Below are 16,356 nucleotides of genomic sequence, written 5' to 3'. Positions count from 1 at the left end.
AAAGAGTGTCAGTGTATCCACCAGCCCCCAGGTTCACATGCGTTTCCCACCAGGCACGGCCGCATAGAGGTGTATGTAGTACAGCTGTATTAAATACTTTCAGCCTGGTAGCAAAAAAATTAGGGCTGTCTCCCCCCCCCACCCCCCCCCGATGTTTTAATGTCTCCGCTTCAGCAGGTGTGCTCAACCCATCCAAGCATATACACTCAAGCCATGAGGTTTGATCCCTATACAAACGTGTTATTTTTATCAAGGAAAAGCATCCCCTGACAGTATCTGATGGATACATTCACGCTTCATTTCCTCATTCAGCCAGAGTGTAGAGTTGCACGCCCCGTGCCAAGCACTGTGTTGAGGCCTGGGGGCCCAGAGACGGCCGGGGCTCATTCCACTAACGCACAACCTCTTCCACAGGGCCTGATGCGAGGTACTCAGTAAGTGTGGGATGAAGGGATGCTGTTGCTCTAAGAGGGAATATGGGGGGTTCCCGGAGAGCCTTCTCTGCTGCTAAAGAAAACATGTCAGATCCCCTGTCTTCCCCTCCTCCAAGAGCTCAGAACTGATGCTGACAGTGTTTTGGTCACACAGTAAAACCCAGAATGCCTGCAGGTGTCCTGCACCTTCTTGTAGTCACCTGAGTGATGTCCTGGCACCTGCACATACGTCTGCTGCCCTGGGGCTGAGGGAGGGGGGGGGGCGGGGGAGGGGCAGTGCACCTTACCCTTAAGAATGTAGGCAGAATGACAGTCTTTGCCCTTGGGCTCAGGGCTGTGGCTTTGGCTGTTCAGCCAAACCGCAGGACCCCGGCCTTTTCAGCAGCTGACATGTTCAGAGACCGGTTCTCTCACCATCAGGCAGGTGTTCCACACGCAGAGTCTGTCGGGAGATTCTCCACAGGCTTCTTTGCTGACTGTGGAGACCTTCCCGTGTGATTCCCATGAGCCTGTCCTTTTCTACTGAGCCCTCTGTCTCTCCTCCACCTTTGACCTGAGTCTCTAACTCAGGCAGAGTAACGAGGGTGAGGTCTCTCCAGCACCTTTGGGTAGCAGGAGTCTAGCTTACAGAAACTCCTTCTGGTAACCGCCAGGTCACTGGCCAAGGGTCGTTCAGGTTCAAAGGGTGCTGTGTGTTTTGTGTGAAACCAGGTCCTCAAGCATATCACCGTTTCTTTTCCTCTTGACTTACACACACACCCTGTGTTCTTCTTCCTGTGCCTTTTAAAGTAGCAATAAATCATCCCCACAGCTTGCCGGTTAAGAGGTTTCTCTCCAGGGGACTCTACCCTCCTTTTTTTCCTTGAGTACAAGTTGCCTTTATGCAGATGAATCTTAAATTGGAAAATCTACAAATAAGAAAAGTGTCAGAGCACAGTCTCTTTCTTTTATTACTTCAGCCGTTGTGAAGCACTTGTCCCCCAGAGGTTGACTTTTACACCCTAGAACAAAGATCAGCAAAATCGCACAACTTGATTCTTGGGTAATCTATGTAAAGAGTGGTCTCTTAATCGGGAAGGGCAATTTTTTTTTTTTTTTTTTTTTTTTTTTTGCTACTTTGAAAACGTTGCCCTTAGGGTAAGTATACAGCCACTGAATTTTGAATGGATGTTTCATCACCCTGTGATTTCTTTTCTTGCCCCCATCCCACCTCCCACCTCACATCAAGCTTCCTTAAATGCATTCTTTTTCCTGGGGGGAAAAACAGTGACCCATTGTTTTCACCTGTGTGTGTGTGTGTGTGCTTGTTGTTTAGAAAGCAAAGCTCGGCCCTGCTGGTAACAAAGTCATCACTCCTTCAGAAGACAGGAGACAACCTTCCAACAACCTTGACAGAGTGAAACTCACAGACTTCAATTTCCTCATGGTGCTGGGGAAGGGGAGTTTTGGAAAGGTGAGAGGGCAGTTGTCTGGGGTGGGGGGCGGGGCGGGGGAGGCTTTTGCAGAGAATGCTGGGATTCATCCTGGGCCCCCTGAGGTTTCCAGAACAGTGCTCGAGATTTCCCTGGTATCTGTACGAGTTTCTTAGATGTCCCCCGCCCACCCCCACCCCTGCTTAATGTCTTTAAAAACAAATGTATCCAAAATGCTACAGAGAGGGAGCGCCTAGGTGACTCAGTCGGGTAAACATCCAACTTCACATCTAATGGTTCTCATGATGTACAAGCCCTGCATCAGGCTCTGCAGTGACAGTGCGGAACCTATCTGGGATTTTCTCTGCTCCTCTCTCTATCTCTCTCTCTCTCTGCTTCTCCCCTCCCTTTAAAAATAAATAAATAAACTTAAAAAAAAAAAAGCTACAGAGGGTTCACTGTATGTTACCATTTCAGGGTTGAGAACAAAGCAGGTGCTCCAAAATGTTAGCTGAATGATTAATTTTCACAACTAAAAATGAAAAGTTGATTTGTAGTAAGTGAATGTACTAATTAAGAGATGCTGAACTGGGTTTCTTCAGTGATCAACCTATATGACCACATTTGGCTTCTCTGGCCCCAAATCTCATGGTAGATCCAGGAAGCGATTTCCATCCTGCCTTTTTCTGTCTTGGCTCCTGACTCGTGAGAAGCTTATAAAGGTCAGTCCCATTTTTGTACAAAGGATGCTCCTGAAAAGTGTGCAGCCTTCAAGACTAATGCTGAGGGCCGTGTATGTTCCTTTTAGCAGCCACAATAGCGCCGTCATGGGGCCGTAGCCCACACAGGGTGCAAATCCCAACAGTTTCTATATTACACAGGGCTGGAGGAATTTAATCTACACTGACATGCAGTATCTCAAAATTCACACACGAAATGGAACTTTATGAATATGTTCATATCACACATGTATAAACTTGCACAAACTAGAACAGTCTGAGTGGTCACCTGACCAGGTTCCTCCCCTGTCCCCAGTACCAGACATAGGGTCAGAGTTTTCAGGTTGCCTTCCGTCTGCTCCCAGGTGATGCTCGCTGACAGGAAGGGGACAGAAGAACTGTATGCCATCAAAATCCTGAAGAAGGACGTGGTGATTCAGGATGACGACGTGGAGTGCACCATGGTGGAGAAGCGAGTCCTGGCCTTGCTTGACAAGCCCCCGTTCCTGACACAGCTACACTCCTGCTTCCAGACGGTGGTAAGGACCCTGGGAGAGTGCACCTGTAGCACAACACACGGCATGTGCTACCAAGGGTGACCCCTGAACCGGAGTGTTCTAAGCGTCTGAATCAACCTTACTCCAGTGGAGAAGGCTGAAGAAAGGCATAAGCTGGGAACAACCTCCCATTGTTGCACCACCGGTAGCTTTGGGGTGTCCCCTCTGTGGGATGTGCCCTCCTGAGAGACGCGGCATTAATGCTGTTGAATTCAGCAGACATTTGCATGAAAGGTTTTTGTTATCCCAGGCACTGTGCTAGGACCTAAGGATACAAAACCAATAAACTAACTCACGGTCCCGGCTTTTTAAGGCTACTGATCAGTTTGCCAAGCTTAGCCTCGGAACATTAGGAAACTTGATCTCCTGAAAGGGTGTATTCTTATTTCCTGCACACAGCAGGGTTGGCCATCTGGTCTGTTTTGGACAGCCCATGAGCTTTAAGAAAGGTTAGAGAGGAAAAAAAACCCACAAGGAATGATATTTTGTGACATGCGTAAATTAGATGAAATTCACATTTCAGTGGCCATGAATTGTTTTCTTGGAACACAGCCACATTCCTTCATGTTCTTATCATCCACGGTGGCTCTCAGGCTATGAAGGCAGAGTAGAATAGTTCCAAGATCCAGACAGAGCCCGAAGTATTTACTGTCTCTAGCCCTTTACAGAAAGTTTGCCCAGCCCTGTCTTCCAGGAAAACTAAAAAGAGGACAAAACAAGTTCCAAAACACTGATCAGCCAAGCTCCTGGCATGGAGCTTGCCAGTGCCCTGCAAGAAATACAAACTTTTTTTGTGGCACCAAAGACAGGCTTTCTACTCCTCGGTGGCTGCCCTTGCTAAGATATGACTCAGTAATAAGTGGCTATAATTATTACTGTTAGGAGTTTAATTATTTTCAACTTCCTTCTGGCCAGAAAATAACTTACTGTCTTAACGTTTCTCCTTAAAATCCCTTGGCCAGGGAGGGAAGAGCGATGTGCCAGAGAGGGGTCCATGTCTCTGGACCCTGGCCCACGTCCCGTCCCCCTGGTGGGGACACTGGTAACACTGTTTAAGCTCTGGAAAGAAACAAAACATAGAAATAAGATGGAGTTGAAATTCCTAACAGGAAAGCTAGAGATAGAAGCTTCTGGAGCTGTTTCCCGGCTGTCAGCAGCCGCTTCATCATTTTGTCCCTCCCTGTGCAACACTTGAATGTTTCATAACCTCCGTGAAATGGCGATGATGTCTAGAAGCGAGCCGAGGTTGGCTTTCACCTGGGTGTGCTGTGCCGTTCAACCCCGGCTTCCCCATCTGCCTCGCTACAATGTCCTCATAAATACACAGAGTTCTATGGTGTCCGCCCTCGCGGGCCGACACTTAGCACGCCAGTGACAGAAAATAAGAAACAATGTTTGGGCCTGTTATGGATGCAAAAGAACATTTGGTTAGCCTCTCCGGTTATAGTTCCCTCCCCCACAGTATTGAACATTTATAATTTAGGAGCCCAACCCAGCTCATGAGATTTGTTTCCAGGAGCATCCAGTGAGACATATGACTGCATCACTGTGGCTTGCCCCCCAGACGCTGCTAACCAGAAACACCAGTTAAAAGTCAATAATCGGCCCATACGGATTCTTCACAGCATCCATTAAACGTGCAGTATGTGTGCAGGAGAAAGGGGAAGAGCGTGTGAGGCCATTACTGTAACAGGGAGCATACGGAACCAGAAGGGGGCAGACGTGTTGACAGAGGGCCATTATTTCAGAGTTACATAATGACTTTATACTTCCCAAGGCCCTAGTGCACTAGGGTTCATTACGTATTTTTTATCGGGGAAGAAAAATCTCGAAGGGCTCGGCTCCACTGATCAGCTCTGCCAGCATGGCCCACAGTTTGTTAACTAATGCGAAAGCCAAGCAGAGTCTGGAAAGAGTGAGGGAAGCCTCTCGGCCCGTGGCCAGGCCCTACTCACGTGTTGAACCTTGGTCTTCAGGATCGACTGTACTTTGTCATGGAATACGTCAACGGTGGGGACCTCATGTACCACATCCAGCAAGTGGGAAAATTTAAGGAACCACAAGCAGTGTGAGTATTTTTTTTTTAAGTCCCTTAATTCAGACAGTTCAAATGTGGAAGATGGGGCTTTGCCACTTCGGAGTTGAGCACTGGAACCTCCCAGGGGGCAGACTTCTTGGCTGGGTCCATCTATGCGCTTCCAAAGGAGAGGTTTATTCTACTTCCGGTGAATTGGAGATGCTGGTGTATCCTCCCCCCGTCCCCCAGTTCCACCCTCACTGATCGAGTCAGCCCCTTGCATACCCACGATGCATCAGGCACTGGGATGTGAAAGGCTTTCTCTGCCCTCGGGGAGCTCACCGCCTGACATGGAGTAGAAGAAGTCTCTGGACCATTGTCATGTGTAGCCGTCACTTTAGAAGCAGCGCAGATAGCATGCAAGCCCTGATAAAGAGGAGAGTGAGGAAAGAACATCTTCAGGGAATGTTCTTGCCCAAGCCAGCAGGACAGAAGACGGTTTGAGATTGGGTCGGGGGGGGGGGGGGGGGGCAGGGAGGAGCTCCCGATGATGAGTCCGGTGGAGCACCTGGCTGAGGACCACCGAAGGCTGTTGGGGGGCTCAGTGGGGCTTGATACCCCGAGGCTAAGTTTTCACAGAGCCCCGCTGACCAAGAGTGGAAGGAAGGAAGGAGGGAGGGAGCGTAGGGGCCGGTGCAAGGGGGTTGGTGAAAATCTGTGTAGAGGAGAGACAACGGAGCTTTAATTCGGTCTTGACCTTGGATCCAAGAGGGGTAAGGGTCTTTGAGAAACAGTCTGGAGGAATAAGAGAGAAACCTCTTCGGGTGATACCTCATCTTCGGTTTGGGAGGGAGCAGCCGCCAAGGAGGAGAGGATCTGGGGGAGAACCGGGAGCTCCGCTTGGAGGGTTTCATCGGGGCCGCAGGAGTCAGCAGCGTGGGGGAGAGACAGGGGCTCCAGGGGAAGACAGAGAATTGCCTGTCTAGGCAGGGACTTTGATACCTGAAAGATCAAACCATTTTTCAGGGGCCAGGAGGTCACAGGACACTCAGCAGAAGCAAATCTATACAAACAGCTCTTTAATTTCCCTCAGCGAGGATGCATAATGGACACGTGCCCTGATTAATTAAGTTAGCAAATGTTAATGGGATTCTGGCCCATGTTCAGTCTGAAAGCTAAGTCTGTGGAGTGTTTGGCCTCTGCGGGTTGGTTGATCTGTCTCAGAGAAGATGAACTAAAGGTAGAAGAGGGAATTCTGTGGTAACAAGCTTAAAAAAATGCAAAGGGAAGAGTGCCTGGGTGGCTCAGTCGGTTAAGTGACCAACTTCGGCTCGGGTTATGATCTCACAGTTTGTGAGTTCGAGCCCCGTGTCGGGCTCTGTGCTGACAGCTCAGAGCCTGGAGCCTGCTTTGGATTCTGTGTCTCCCTGTCTCTCTGCCCCTCCCCTGCTCCTGCTTTGTGTCTGTCTCTCAATAATAAATAAATGTTTAAAAAAAAATTTTTTTTTTAATGCAAAGGGGGATTCTTTTTGTTTCTGGTTTTATTTTTTGCTTTTCCGTTTTCAGAAATGCCTGTCTTTATCTCCTCTCTCATTCTGGTACTTACAAAGCATTAAAATGCTCGGATTGTAAAGTAAAGCTTGATAACACAGAGCTGGAGAGAGCAAGTAGCAGAATAGCGACCTTAGGTTGCAAGGTAACATTAAGGCATCTCGTTCGGTGGCCTTAACATTGTATTTGGGTTCCTGGAAAGTGTTTCTTTTCAAAATACAGGAAAGCATGAAAGATAATGTAAAAGTCGCCCGGAATCCTGTCTCATTTCCCTCCCCCCATCCCGTCCTTCTCCTGCCGGAACTTAGGGGTGCCCCCCACCCCCATCCCCAGTAAGAGTTTGGTCCTTATCATTAGGGAGGTTGCTCTCTGCTTATATTAAGCCTCCTGGGTGTGATGTTTGCACAGGCACAGTCTCGTGGCTTCTCAGACTTCAAAGATTCCTAAACACTCTGCAAATTTTAAAACCTCTTTCAGCATTTACTCTGAGTTTATTATGAATTATTTAAAAGGGTAAACTCGAGTATGAATCACGGTGCGTGCGGTGAGTTCACCAGCTACAGGGTGCCTCACTAGGCACCGTCCACAGATAGGAAAATGGCAGTTTTCTCCACTCTACCCGAGTCCTGACACAAAATAGTCCAGCAGCCGCTCTTTAAAAGATTGTATTCGAAATCTCGTTTAAGCAGTAAATTACCTGTCCACCCACCTCAGACAAGAAGTGTTGGTTTCCAGACAGGTAATAAACCTGTCTCATTGACTTAGTAGCTGTAAAATGCCTCGGGAGGTTGGAGTGGTGAAACGGCAGAGGGAAGGGCAAAGAGTTAGTCATGGGTAGGGCCATGCTGATCTCTGAGCGTCCCGGGATCTTCTAACATTCTAGTATCTCTTTGATGCCTGAACTAGAAGGGTACGAAACATTCAGGAATCCAAAGAGCAAGCCAGAGACCTGACCAGCATTTCCTTCTGCAGATTTTATGCAGCCGAGATCTCCATTGGATTGTTCTTTCTTCATAAAAGAGGAATCATTTACAGGTGCGTGCTGAATCCCTGCCCGCAGCACTGCGACGGACCCCTGCACCTCTCTCTGTGTGCGCGTAATTCTGTGGTGGGAACTTAGGACACGGAATTGCTACCCATTGAGGTAACAGAGACCTGCTGGGACCCACCTTTGTCGGCAGCCTCCTGGCAAATCAGAGCCACTTTCTGGTTTCCGGATGTCAAAAGATTTTCTGTCTCGCTTCTGCTTCCCACAAGAAAACATGCTTTTTCCTCTCCCCTGGCAGCTCCTTCCTCTGCCTTTTTTTGGAACAGAGGTCAGAGAGCAATGGAAAATGAATTTCTGTTATAGATGCTCAGCAGGAAAGGAACGTGGGGAGCTAGGGAGAGGCAGGGGAAAGAAAACCATTGAATTAAATCCTTTAGGTTGTTATCTACAGTGAGAGTCTGATGCCAAAGAAAGAATTCTGGTGTTAATTGAAGAGTAAAAGACATACAGCAGAATGGAAGGGACACTTGTGTGACCCAATGAGGTTGTTCTAAACCTGTGATTTTGCAAACCTGGCTGTGCACCAGGCACCCCTCTGTGGGCTATGAGTAAATCATCTGACTGAGATCTGCCCAGATCTGCTAAATTAGAATCATGCTCAGCCAAGGTCGGGGATCACTAGTCCAACCATTCAGTCATTGATTCGGTGTGCATTTATTAACTACCTACTGTGTCCTAGGCGCTATGTTAAGCTCTCTCTGGAGATTAAAAAAAAGAAAAAGAGTTATTTCCTTGTCCCAGCTCTCCTGGGACCCATAGTTGTATGCCCTTGAGATGGTAGCTAGTCAAATACCCTTCGGTCTCAGTGGCTCCAGAGCAAACCACATAGTGTCATGGGAAGGACGCTGATGCTGTCCTGCTTCCTTGCAGGGACCTGAAGTTAGACAACGTCATGCTGGACTCAGAAGGGCATATCAAGATTGCTGACTTCGGGATGTGCAAAGAGCACATGATGGATGGAGTCACAACCAGGACCTTCTGTGGGACTCCAGATTACATTGCTCCAGAGGTAGGGACCCCGATTCCCCTTGTTTTCTAGACCAGACCTTTCAAACAGCAACTACAATCAACAGCCTCGCCGGGGCAGAGAATCATTAGTGAATCACTAGGTCAGTGAGCACAAAACGGACTAAACTGAACTAGAGCAAATTAGAAAACAAGTACGAGAGCTCGCCACACGGTAAGGATAGGTCTTGTTTCGTGGAGCCGCGTTGTGTGGTAAATGAAATAGATTTCTTACACGGTCATGGTCAAAACAATTTAAGCTACACTGTTGGGCAGAGAAAGGGGGATCTGGCTCGTAAAAATGTTCTGCCTGGGAAAACTGGGTCAGAAGGTGGTTCCGATGATGGCTTTTTGGTAAAATCCAAGTGACTGGTTCTCTAAATGACACCCTGGAATTGATCATGAACATTTCCGCGCGGTCGTAAAGGCAGTGGTTCCAAGATGTGTGTTTGCAACCGTGGCCACGTTGCTTCATCTTTGTTACGATACGTACTGAGTACTCTTCTTCCTGTTGTGAATCTTCCTACACGCCAGCGACTGGGTGGGCTGTAACCCTGGGTCACTGTGTAGCCAACTTTCTGTCCCCACACACAGCCCTGTGGCTGCAACAGTTTCTTCCCAGCTGAGCTGCAGCATGACAGAAAGTAACAAAGTCAGGTCATCCTTCCCTCTAGCAGAGCTCTCGCGCTAGCTCTTGGCAGCTTGTGTGGCATTTATTTAACCTGTTGCCCCAAATGTTTATCTTAGAGGCAGTAGGTATCTTGAAAAAGACACGCGCGTAGGAATCAGCCCAGTGTGTGCTTCAGTCCTGACTCTCTTCTCTGCAGGCTGTGGGAACTCAGGCAAGTCACTTAAGCTCCCTGCAGCCCTGTTTCCACAGCGGCAAGTTAGAGATTCTACACCTGTAGAATCGCTCTGAGGACAGAAATGCCAAATATGGCGTTCTGCACCCAACAGACCCTCGGTGGTAGCCAGGATTCCAAAAGGGAAGCTAAATTTTTTTCCCTTTGTTAAGGAAGAGCTTGTTTGTTTGTTACATGCCCAGACAGTGTGGAGACATAGACTTAGAACATTTACTCAGAAACTTAAATTCCCAACCACAAAGGTGACATATTATCTTGATACATAACTTAGTGGGGTTTCCCCTCCCCCCACCAAAGAATTCATGCATCACGATCTCCAGGCATCACATGAGCTTGAAGTGTCATATTTTTCAAACACAAAGAATGGGGAAGATCATACAGTAAAAATACAACTTCCTGATGCAGTGTTTATTCTGACACCTTCTGTGCCTGCTTCATTTAACACCCACCAGCTCCTACAAGAGTGTGGTGACAGGGAATGGCAGTGTTTTTAGGAAGAAAGGTGGTTTGAACTTCATCTCCACTAAGACCCAGTCTCTGGGGTCAAACAAATAGCTTCCTGTGTTCAGTAACACCTCAGCCACCTGATATCCCCAGGGATGACAGCCTCCCACAGAGATGAACCGCTCCAAACAATTGATGTTTGTTGTCCTTTTTTTTTTTTCTTTCTAATGTTCTTCATTGTATTAGTTTCCTGTTGCTGCTACAAAGAATAGCCCTGCAGTTAGTGGATTAAAACAATACAAATTTATTATCTTAAGGCTCTGGGGGCCAGAAGTCTAGAATCAGTCTCACAGGGTCAAAGTCAAGTTGTTGGCAAGGCTAAGCTCCCTCCAGAAGCTCGGGGGGGGGGGGGGGTAGTCCTGTTGCCTTGCCTTTTTCCAGTCTCTACGTGGCTACAGTCCATGGCATAGTGTCTTTACTTACCATTTGTGTCTTTTATGACCCCAACCCCATAGCCTCCGTCTCCTAAGGACCATTGTGATTACGTGGGGCCCACCCAGATAACCCAGGTTTGTCCCTCTGTCTCAGGATCCTTAATCACATCTGCAAAATCCCTTTTCCCAAGTAAAATTAACATATGCACAGATTCCGGATTCAGATGCACCCACCTTTGGGGAAGGGGACACGGCAGATCCCGCCACACTCGTGATGGTGTCTCATCTAACTGTATTTGATAAACTCCCACTCTCCTCCTCCCAAGTACACGTAAACATGCTTCTGTAACATATCTTGGTAGCTTTGGAGCTTTTTTTTTTTTCTTTTTTAACTTGTACTCATTTGTGTGTATGTTTAGTTCTGTGCAACGTGATCACGTGTATAGATTCAGTTCTCCAGCACCACAGTCAGGAGATGGTATGGTTCTGTCCCTTCCTAGGAGCCTTTTATAGCCACGCCCACCTCCTCCTGTCCCCATCCCCACCTCCCAGCAACCACTCACCAATTTTCCATCCCATGACTTTGTTATTTCAAGAATGTCACTCGAGGGAGTCGTACGGTATATAACCTTTGAAGATTGGCTTTTTCACCTGAGCCCTTTCTAGAACTGCAGTCATCATATTTGAGTGCACCTCAGCCACCTGGGCAGGTTGCTTAAGTATCCCGTGCCTCAGTTTCCCCACCTGTGAAGTGGGGATAATAATGTGGACCTCATGAGGTCGTTGTCCGTAGCTGGGAGCGTTGTCTGGCGCGAGACAGGTTGGTCCTGCCGTGGTCATCGTTCACTTGACTCATCCGCCACATTGCACTGTGAACCCCTACGGTCTTCTGCACAGCCTCCCTCGGTGGTCCTCACGGCACGTTTAGGATGAGGTGCCCGAGGCAGTGAGGGTCTGAGGCCACATTACTGAGAAGTGCGTGAACCAGGCTTCACCATCAGGCTCAAGCTGCCCGCCGGCTGTCCTACTGCCCACGTCGTTAAACCACTGCTCTGATCCTGAGTGATTCGTGGGCTCAGAGAGCACGCCACACACGTACCGTGCCAAGCAGGGTGCCACTGGGGTAGCGTATCCCACGGGGCCCTGTCCTTGACATGCCTTACAGTGTGGAAAACGTGACCCTCACGCCAACAGACCCCAAAGTCCGTGTTTAGATCTTGTTGGCTTTCGTTGAAAAATAAGCTGAACCACTTGGGGGACTCACTGCGTGGTAGTTGTAGGTTGTCTTACCTTCTGCCGGCATTTTCCCCCTCCGGATCCAGGAATTCGGCATATTCAGCCGTAGGAATAATCACAGTGAAGACGAGGACCATCTAGGTTCACGGTTTCTGAATTTTGCTCAGAGGGTAATATAATCCTGTCCTCTGTGTAAATCTTTCTGTCAGGCAGAGGTAAAAATAATTATCTTTGATGGCATTTCCCTTAATAGGCAAAGCAGAGGCTCAAATATTTATGACTGTTTGTTCAAAACCCTTGAAATGGATTAACATTGTGGCATCTCCTTAACCGGTGAAGATAAGCTAAGGCAGACAATGTCCCTAACAGACAGGACTTCTGGCATTGAGTTGGACACCCACGGAAGGGGCACTAATCAGAAAATGATGCCCACACCTGACGTTACAGGTACTCTTGGCTTTGGCATAGAGAGGATTCTCTGGGGTGGGCGCGAGCCTCTGAGAAGGGCGCACAGAAGCGCCATCCGGATTTAACCCCCCACCTGAAAGTGAAGTCCCGTTGCAGGGTCAGGACCCCCCGGCAGCTCAGAATCGGACTGTGAACGCTAGCATTGCCCACTGTTTCCTGGAAGAAAGAGAGGCGGCGGGGAAAGGGCTTGCTTCTGGCTGGCAGACCCCTGAGTGCCCCATGTGGTACTGTGCCACGCGGAACCCTCGCTGCAGCAGGGGCAGTGGCCCATGACATAGTGACTACTCTGTACCAAACCCTCCAGCACATCTTCTGTTTTGTTGCGTTTTGTACATGAGCAGAGATGAAGTGACCCGCCCCAGGCCACACAACAGCTGATAACAGGCGGAGGTAGGATTTGGACCTGAGACATTCTGACCCTAGAGCCCTGGTATTCTTTCCACCTGTGACCCCACCCCCAGAGATCAGAGAAAACTCCCTTTGTCCGTCTCACCTGGAGTTGGGGACCGGAGTCACGGTTCTGTCTACCTGCGGTCAGTGACTCGGGGGGTGTATTCCTGCTGTTACAACTGGGCAGACCCCTGGGAAGCCAGGAGAGTGCCTGCTGAGTCCCTGGCAGGCTCGGCACGGAAAGGGGGCCCGCGAGGACCTGGGAGGGGCCTGGAGCTGGAGGCAGTTCGAAATGGGCCACGGCAACCCAGGAGATATGTAGGGTGAGGGACGTGGGTGAGACGGCGTTCCCCTCGGCAAGAGCAGATGGCACCCCCCATGTGGCCAAGGGAACCAGAACAGTCTGTGGGCACAGTAGCCGGCCTACAGCCCGCAGGCCACAAGCAGATGTGCAGACTCCTGTGAGGGTTGGGGGCTGGATGAGGTCAGGGAGCCGGAGACCTATCCTAGGGGGCCGTGGCTTCTCCTTCCATCCCTATGGGAAGGCCAGCCCCGTACTGCCTATGACAGCCGCCAGAAGTCTGCATTTTTATGTAAAATTTGCCCAATTGTTCAAAGTTGGGTGTAAAACGTATTAAGAGAGGGGCAGTTAAGCGTTCGACTTCTGCTCAGGTCATGATCTCACGGTTCATGGGGTCAAACCCCACATCAGGCTCTGCACTGTACCAGCACAGAGCCTGCTTGGGATTCTCTCTCTCCCCCTCTCTCGCTGCCCCTCCCCGACTCGTGCTTTCTCTCTCTCAAAATAAATAAATAAAAAGAAAAAAGTAAGAGCAATGGACAGAGGTAAGATTCAGCCAACGAGCCACCAGCTGTGACCTGTTCTGGAGGGGTTCAAGGGTCACATTTGGGGGAGCCACATTTTAGGAATGGGGGGGAAAAAGACCAAGGGGCATCCACAGAAGCAGAAGAACTAGGGAGCCATAGGGTCTTAGACACTAAGGAAGGTAAGTGCTCACGAACTCCGAGATGGCCAGGGATGGCAGAGGTCAAGGAGGTGGGGGTGGGAGGGGATGTGGCCACGGGGAGCCAGCCGTCCCTAAGAGCATGTGGTGATGATGCAGCAGAAGCCAGATGACGCTGAGTGGAGGGTGGGCATCAGCCGCCAGGCTGGAACTTAGGGGAACGTATGATAAATGATCAGGGGGACAGTGGATAGACGGTCACTCCCAAGGAAGTGAGGTGAAGGAGGCATCAGTAAGGCTGAGCATGTTTCTAGACCAGAGGGAACATGCTCAGAGCGAGGAAAAAGGAAGATAGAGGGTATGTGTGTGTGGAAGGGGGGTGGGGGGCGGGGAGAGAGCATCCCACAGGTCAGGAGGGAATGGGATAAGGAAGCAGGAGGAAGGAAGAACATGGAAGTCATCCTCACCGGGAGGGGTAGGCAGGGACCTGGGGGAGGAGGTGCCCTGCTCCGCTCCGTGGGGACAGCCGGTGACCCACACACATGCAGTAACTGCCCGGCAAGCCACAGTTCTCTGGGTGCAGGGGAACAGAGATTGCTGCAGGCTGGGGCCCATCCGGGGCCAGTCACCTGCACAAGCCACCTGAAGTGACCGAGTGGGAACAGGTGAGTGAGGCCAGAGAACAGTGTCAGAACAGGAGAGTTGGGACGAGGTTCAGTTGGGGGTGGGGGGTGGAGGAGAGTGACAGAAGGGCAGGACGCTGCCACGGGGGCTGAGGAGGGGGGTTCGTCTCTGAATTAGACCTCTTGAAGAAGCCGAGGTCCTCACGGTGGCCCGAGATCCTTTGTTGTCTGCGCCCCTTCCCTCCCTAACATCATCTCTTACCTCACCCTCCACCCCTCACCCCATCTCCCCAGACCAGCTGTACTGGCTTCCTTTCCGCTCCCCCAATTCGCCAGACCCTTCCAAGAGCTTTCGCTCTTCTCGTTCCCTCTACCTGGGATACCCCTCCCCCTTCCGCGTGGCTTCCTCCTGCCCCTCAGCTCAGATGTTACCTGCAGGAGGCCGTCTTTCCTGGTGACTCTGTTTAAACCTGCAGACCTCCGGCCCCCATTCAGCACTCCTGCCCACCTCCCTGCTCTCCTTCCATGGTATTCATCACCCTCGGATACACCCTGTCAGGACTCGTGTGTGTGTGTGTGTGTGTGTGCGCGCGTGTGTCTGTCTGTCTGTCTGTCTGTCTGTCTGTCTAGCCCGCCCAGCCCCCTGTGGTAGAATCGCTGTGTTTTTTTTGCTGCGGAGCCCCTAGCCCCGGGGTCTGGAGCGGTACCTGGTGGGTGGAGTGTATCTGGGAAAAGCAGGTGCAGCATGCCATGTTCCTGCTGTGGAGGAGGGGCTTGGCCACAGAGCAGAGCTGAGGCTGTGGCACTGAGAGGTCAGGAACTCCGTGGCAGGTCATTAGGTGACTCCCAAGGCTGCCAGCAGGTGAATCCCAAGGTGATTCCCAAGAGCTGATGCTGGTGGCACGAGACGGGCTGCAAGGGACAGCCACGTGCCTCACGTCCTCGACCCACGAGAGCTGGTGCACTGGGGGCCCCCGAGTGTCCAAAATGGTGGGCCATCAGCCTGGGTCCCCCAGACGGCCCAAAGTGCCAGAACATCAACGCCCCAGGAGACACGTCCTGGCCTTTGGGGAAAGAGTTGTAGAACGGGATGGAGATTAAAACGGGTCTGATGGTTAAATGAGAAAAGAACTCACGAGGTGCATGCAGCCAGGCAGTAAATTAGGCCTTGCGCAGCTGAGAAGAAAGGGGGGCAGTGAGAGAGGGAGAGCAGCCAGTCGGCACCAGCCGGGGCGCCTCCAGGATCGGCGTCTCCGAGCCCGGCCCCACGCCACACCGGCGAGCCGAGAAGTGCTTCATTAAAGGAGAATGATAAGCCGAAGGGTGGCTTGCTTGCTTTCGGGGGCCAGTGCCCCCTCTGTGCAATGTCACGGTCCGATGCCTCTGGCTTTGCAAAAGAACATGAAGCAGCCGCCTTCCCCAAGAAATATTTAAAGAGCCAAGACCAGGCTTTCCTTTGGGTGGTTCTTCTTAAATTGTGTGACTGTCCTCAGATCCTTTCCAGGAATTATGCTAGTTATATCGTCTCACATATGTTATCATCTCCCTGCAGCTCTGTCTCTTAGTTCACCTGGCCTCAGGGTTTTATCAGCGTAGCCCTGTTCTCCGGAGCCCTTGGCCCCCTCTGTGACATTGTGGTCCCCGAGGCCTCTGCGGGCCCCATCCTTCTTCCTGACTTCCTTCCGGTTCTTCCTTGAGATAAGCCAGCTTCTCGTGGGTTAGCTAGACCCAAGGCAGAGCACCTCGCTGATTCTGTCTTCTATTTAAGTTAGCTCTACGAGGTTGGTGTCAGTGGCTCTGTTTTCCAGTTGATGAGCCCAAGGTGCAACGAGATGTGGTCATTTTTTCCTTCGGCCCCAATTCAGGGCAGACCTGGGCTTGAACCCAGGGCCGGTCTGCTGCCCCTTGTAGTGGCTGTTCTCCCCGGAGAAGGGGACTGCAGAGGTTGGCTCAGGTTACCCCACGAGTGCCTCACTCCATCACTGCAAAGAAGCTGCCCTCAGTCCCCAGACTTGTTTGCAGAGCCCTCATGGGGTTCCCCGTGTGCTGTGGCTGCATTCATTGGCCTTTCATTCGGGGAGCTGTTAAAATCCTGTAAAAACAGGGGCGCCTGGGGGCTCAGTCGGGTAAGCGTCCAACTTAGGTCACGATCTCACGGTTCGTGGGTTCGAGCCCCGCGTTGGGCTCTGT

The 16,356-nt window shown here is 50.6% G+C and overlaps 1 protein-coding gene and 1 long non-coding RNA gene across 9 annotated transcripts in view; one reads left to right on the top strand and one right to left on the bottom strand.

Annotated features, from left to right (window-relative positions):
• PRKCA (protein kinase C alpha) overlaps positions 1-16,356 on the top strand; it is a 402,085-nt gene that overhangs the window by 341,441 nt on the left and 44,288 nt on the right. For all 5 annotated transcript variants that reach the window (XR_006715123.1, XM_045489495.1, XM_045489491.1 and 2 more), the window contains 5 exons: positions 1,750-1,887; positions 2,931-3,104; positions 5,099-5,190; positions 7,663-7,725; positions 8,609-8,747. Coding sequence is in view for 4 of the 5 variants with exons in the window: in XM_045489495.1 (XP_045345451.1) it covers positions 1,750-1,887; positions 2,931-3,104; positions 5,099-5,190; positions 7,663-7,725; positions 8,609-8,747 (606 nt within the window). In the remaining variant the exon portion in view is untranslated. The remainder of the gene's footprint in view (positions 1-1,749; positions 1,888-2,930; positions 3,105-5,098; positions 5,191-7,662; positions 7,726-8,608; positions 8,748-16,356) is intronic.
• LOC123603951 lies at positions 2,965-15,203 on the bottom strand. 4 transcript variants are annotated; one of them, XR_006715126.1, is made up of 5 exons: positions 14,874-15,203; positions 11,775-12,344; positions 7,860-8,069; positions 4,050-4,181; positions 2,965-3,127 (listed from the first exon to the last, which is right to left on the bottom strand). It is a non-coding gene; the product is annotated as an uncharacterized LOC123603951 (long non-coding RNA). The 4 variants fall into 4 exon arrangements; XR_006715127.1 differs by lacking the exon at positions 14,874-15,203 and having other exon boundaries at positions 2,973-3,127; positions 11,775-11,922; positions 12,262-13,305; XR_006715125.1 differs by having other exon boundaries at positions 2,975-3,127; positions 11,775-11,922.

This window comes from Leopardus geoffroyi, chromosome E1, assembly GCF_018350155.1.
Source record: "Leopardus geoffroyi isolate Oge1 chromosome E1, O.geoffroyi_Oge1_pat1.0, whole genome shotgun sequence".
Lineage (NCBI taxonomy): Eukaryota > Metazoa > Chordata > Mammalia > Carnivora > Felidae > Leopardus > Leopardus geoffroyi.
The sequence above is the reverse complement of the archived record's forward strand: the minus strand, read 5'-3'. Positions and strand labels throughout refer to the sequence as shown.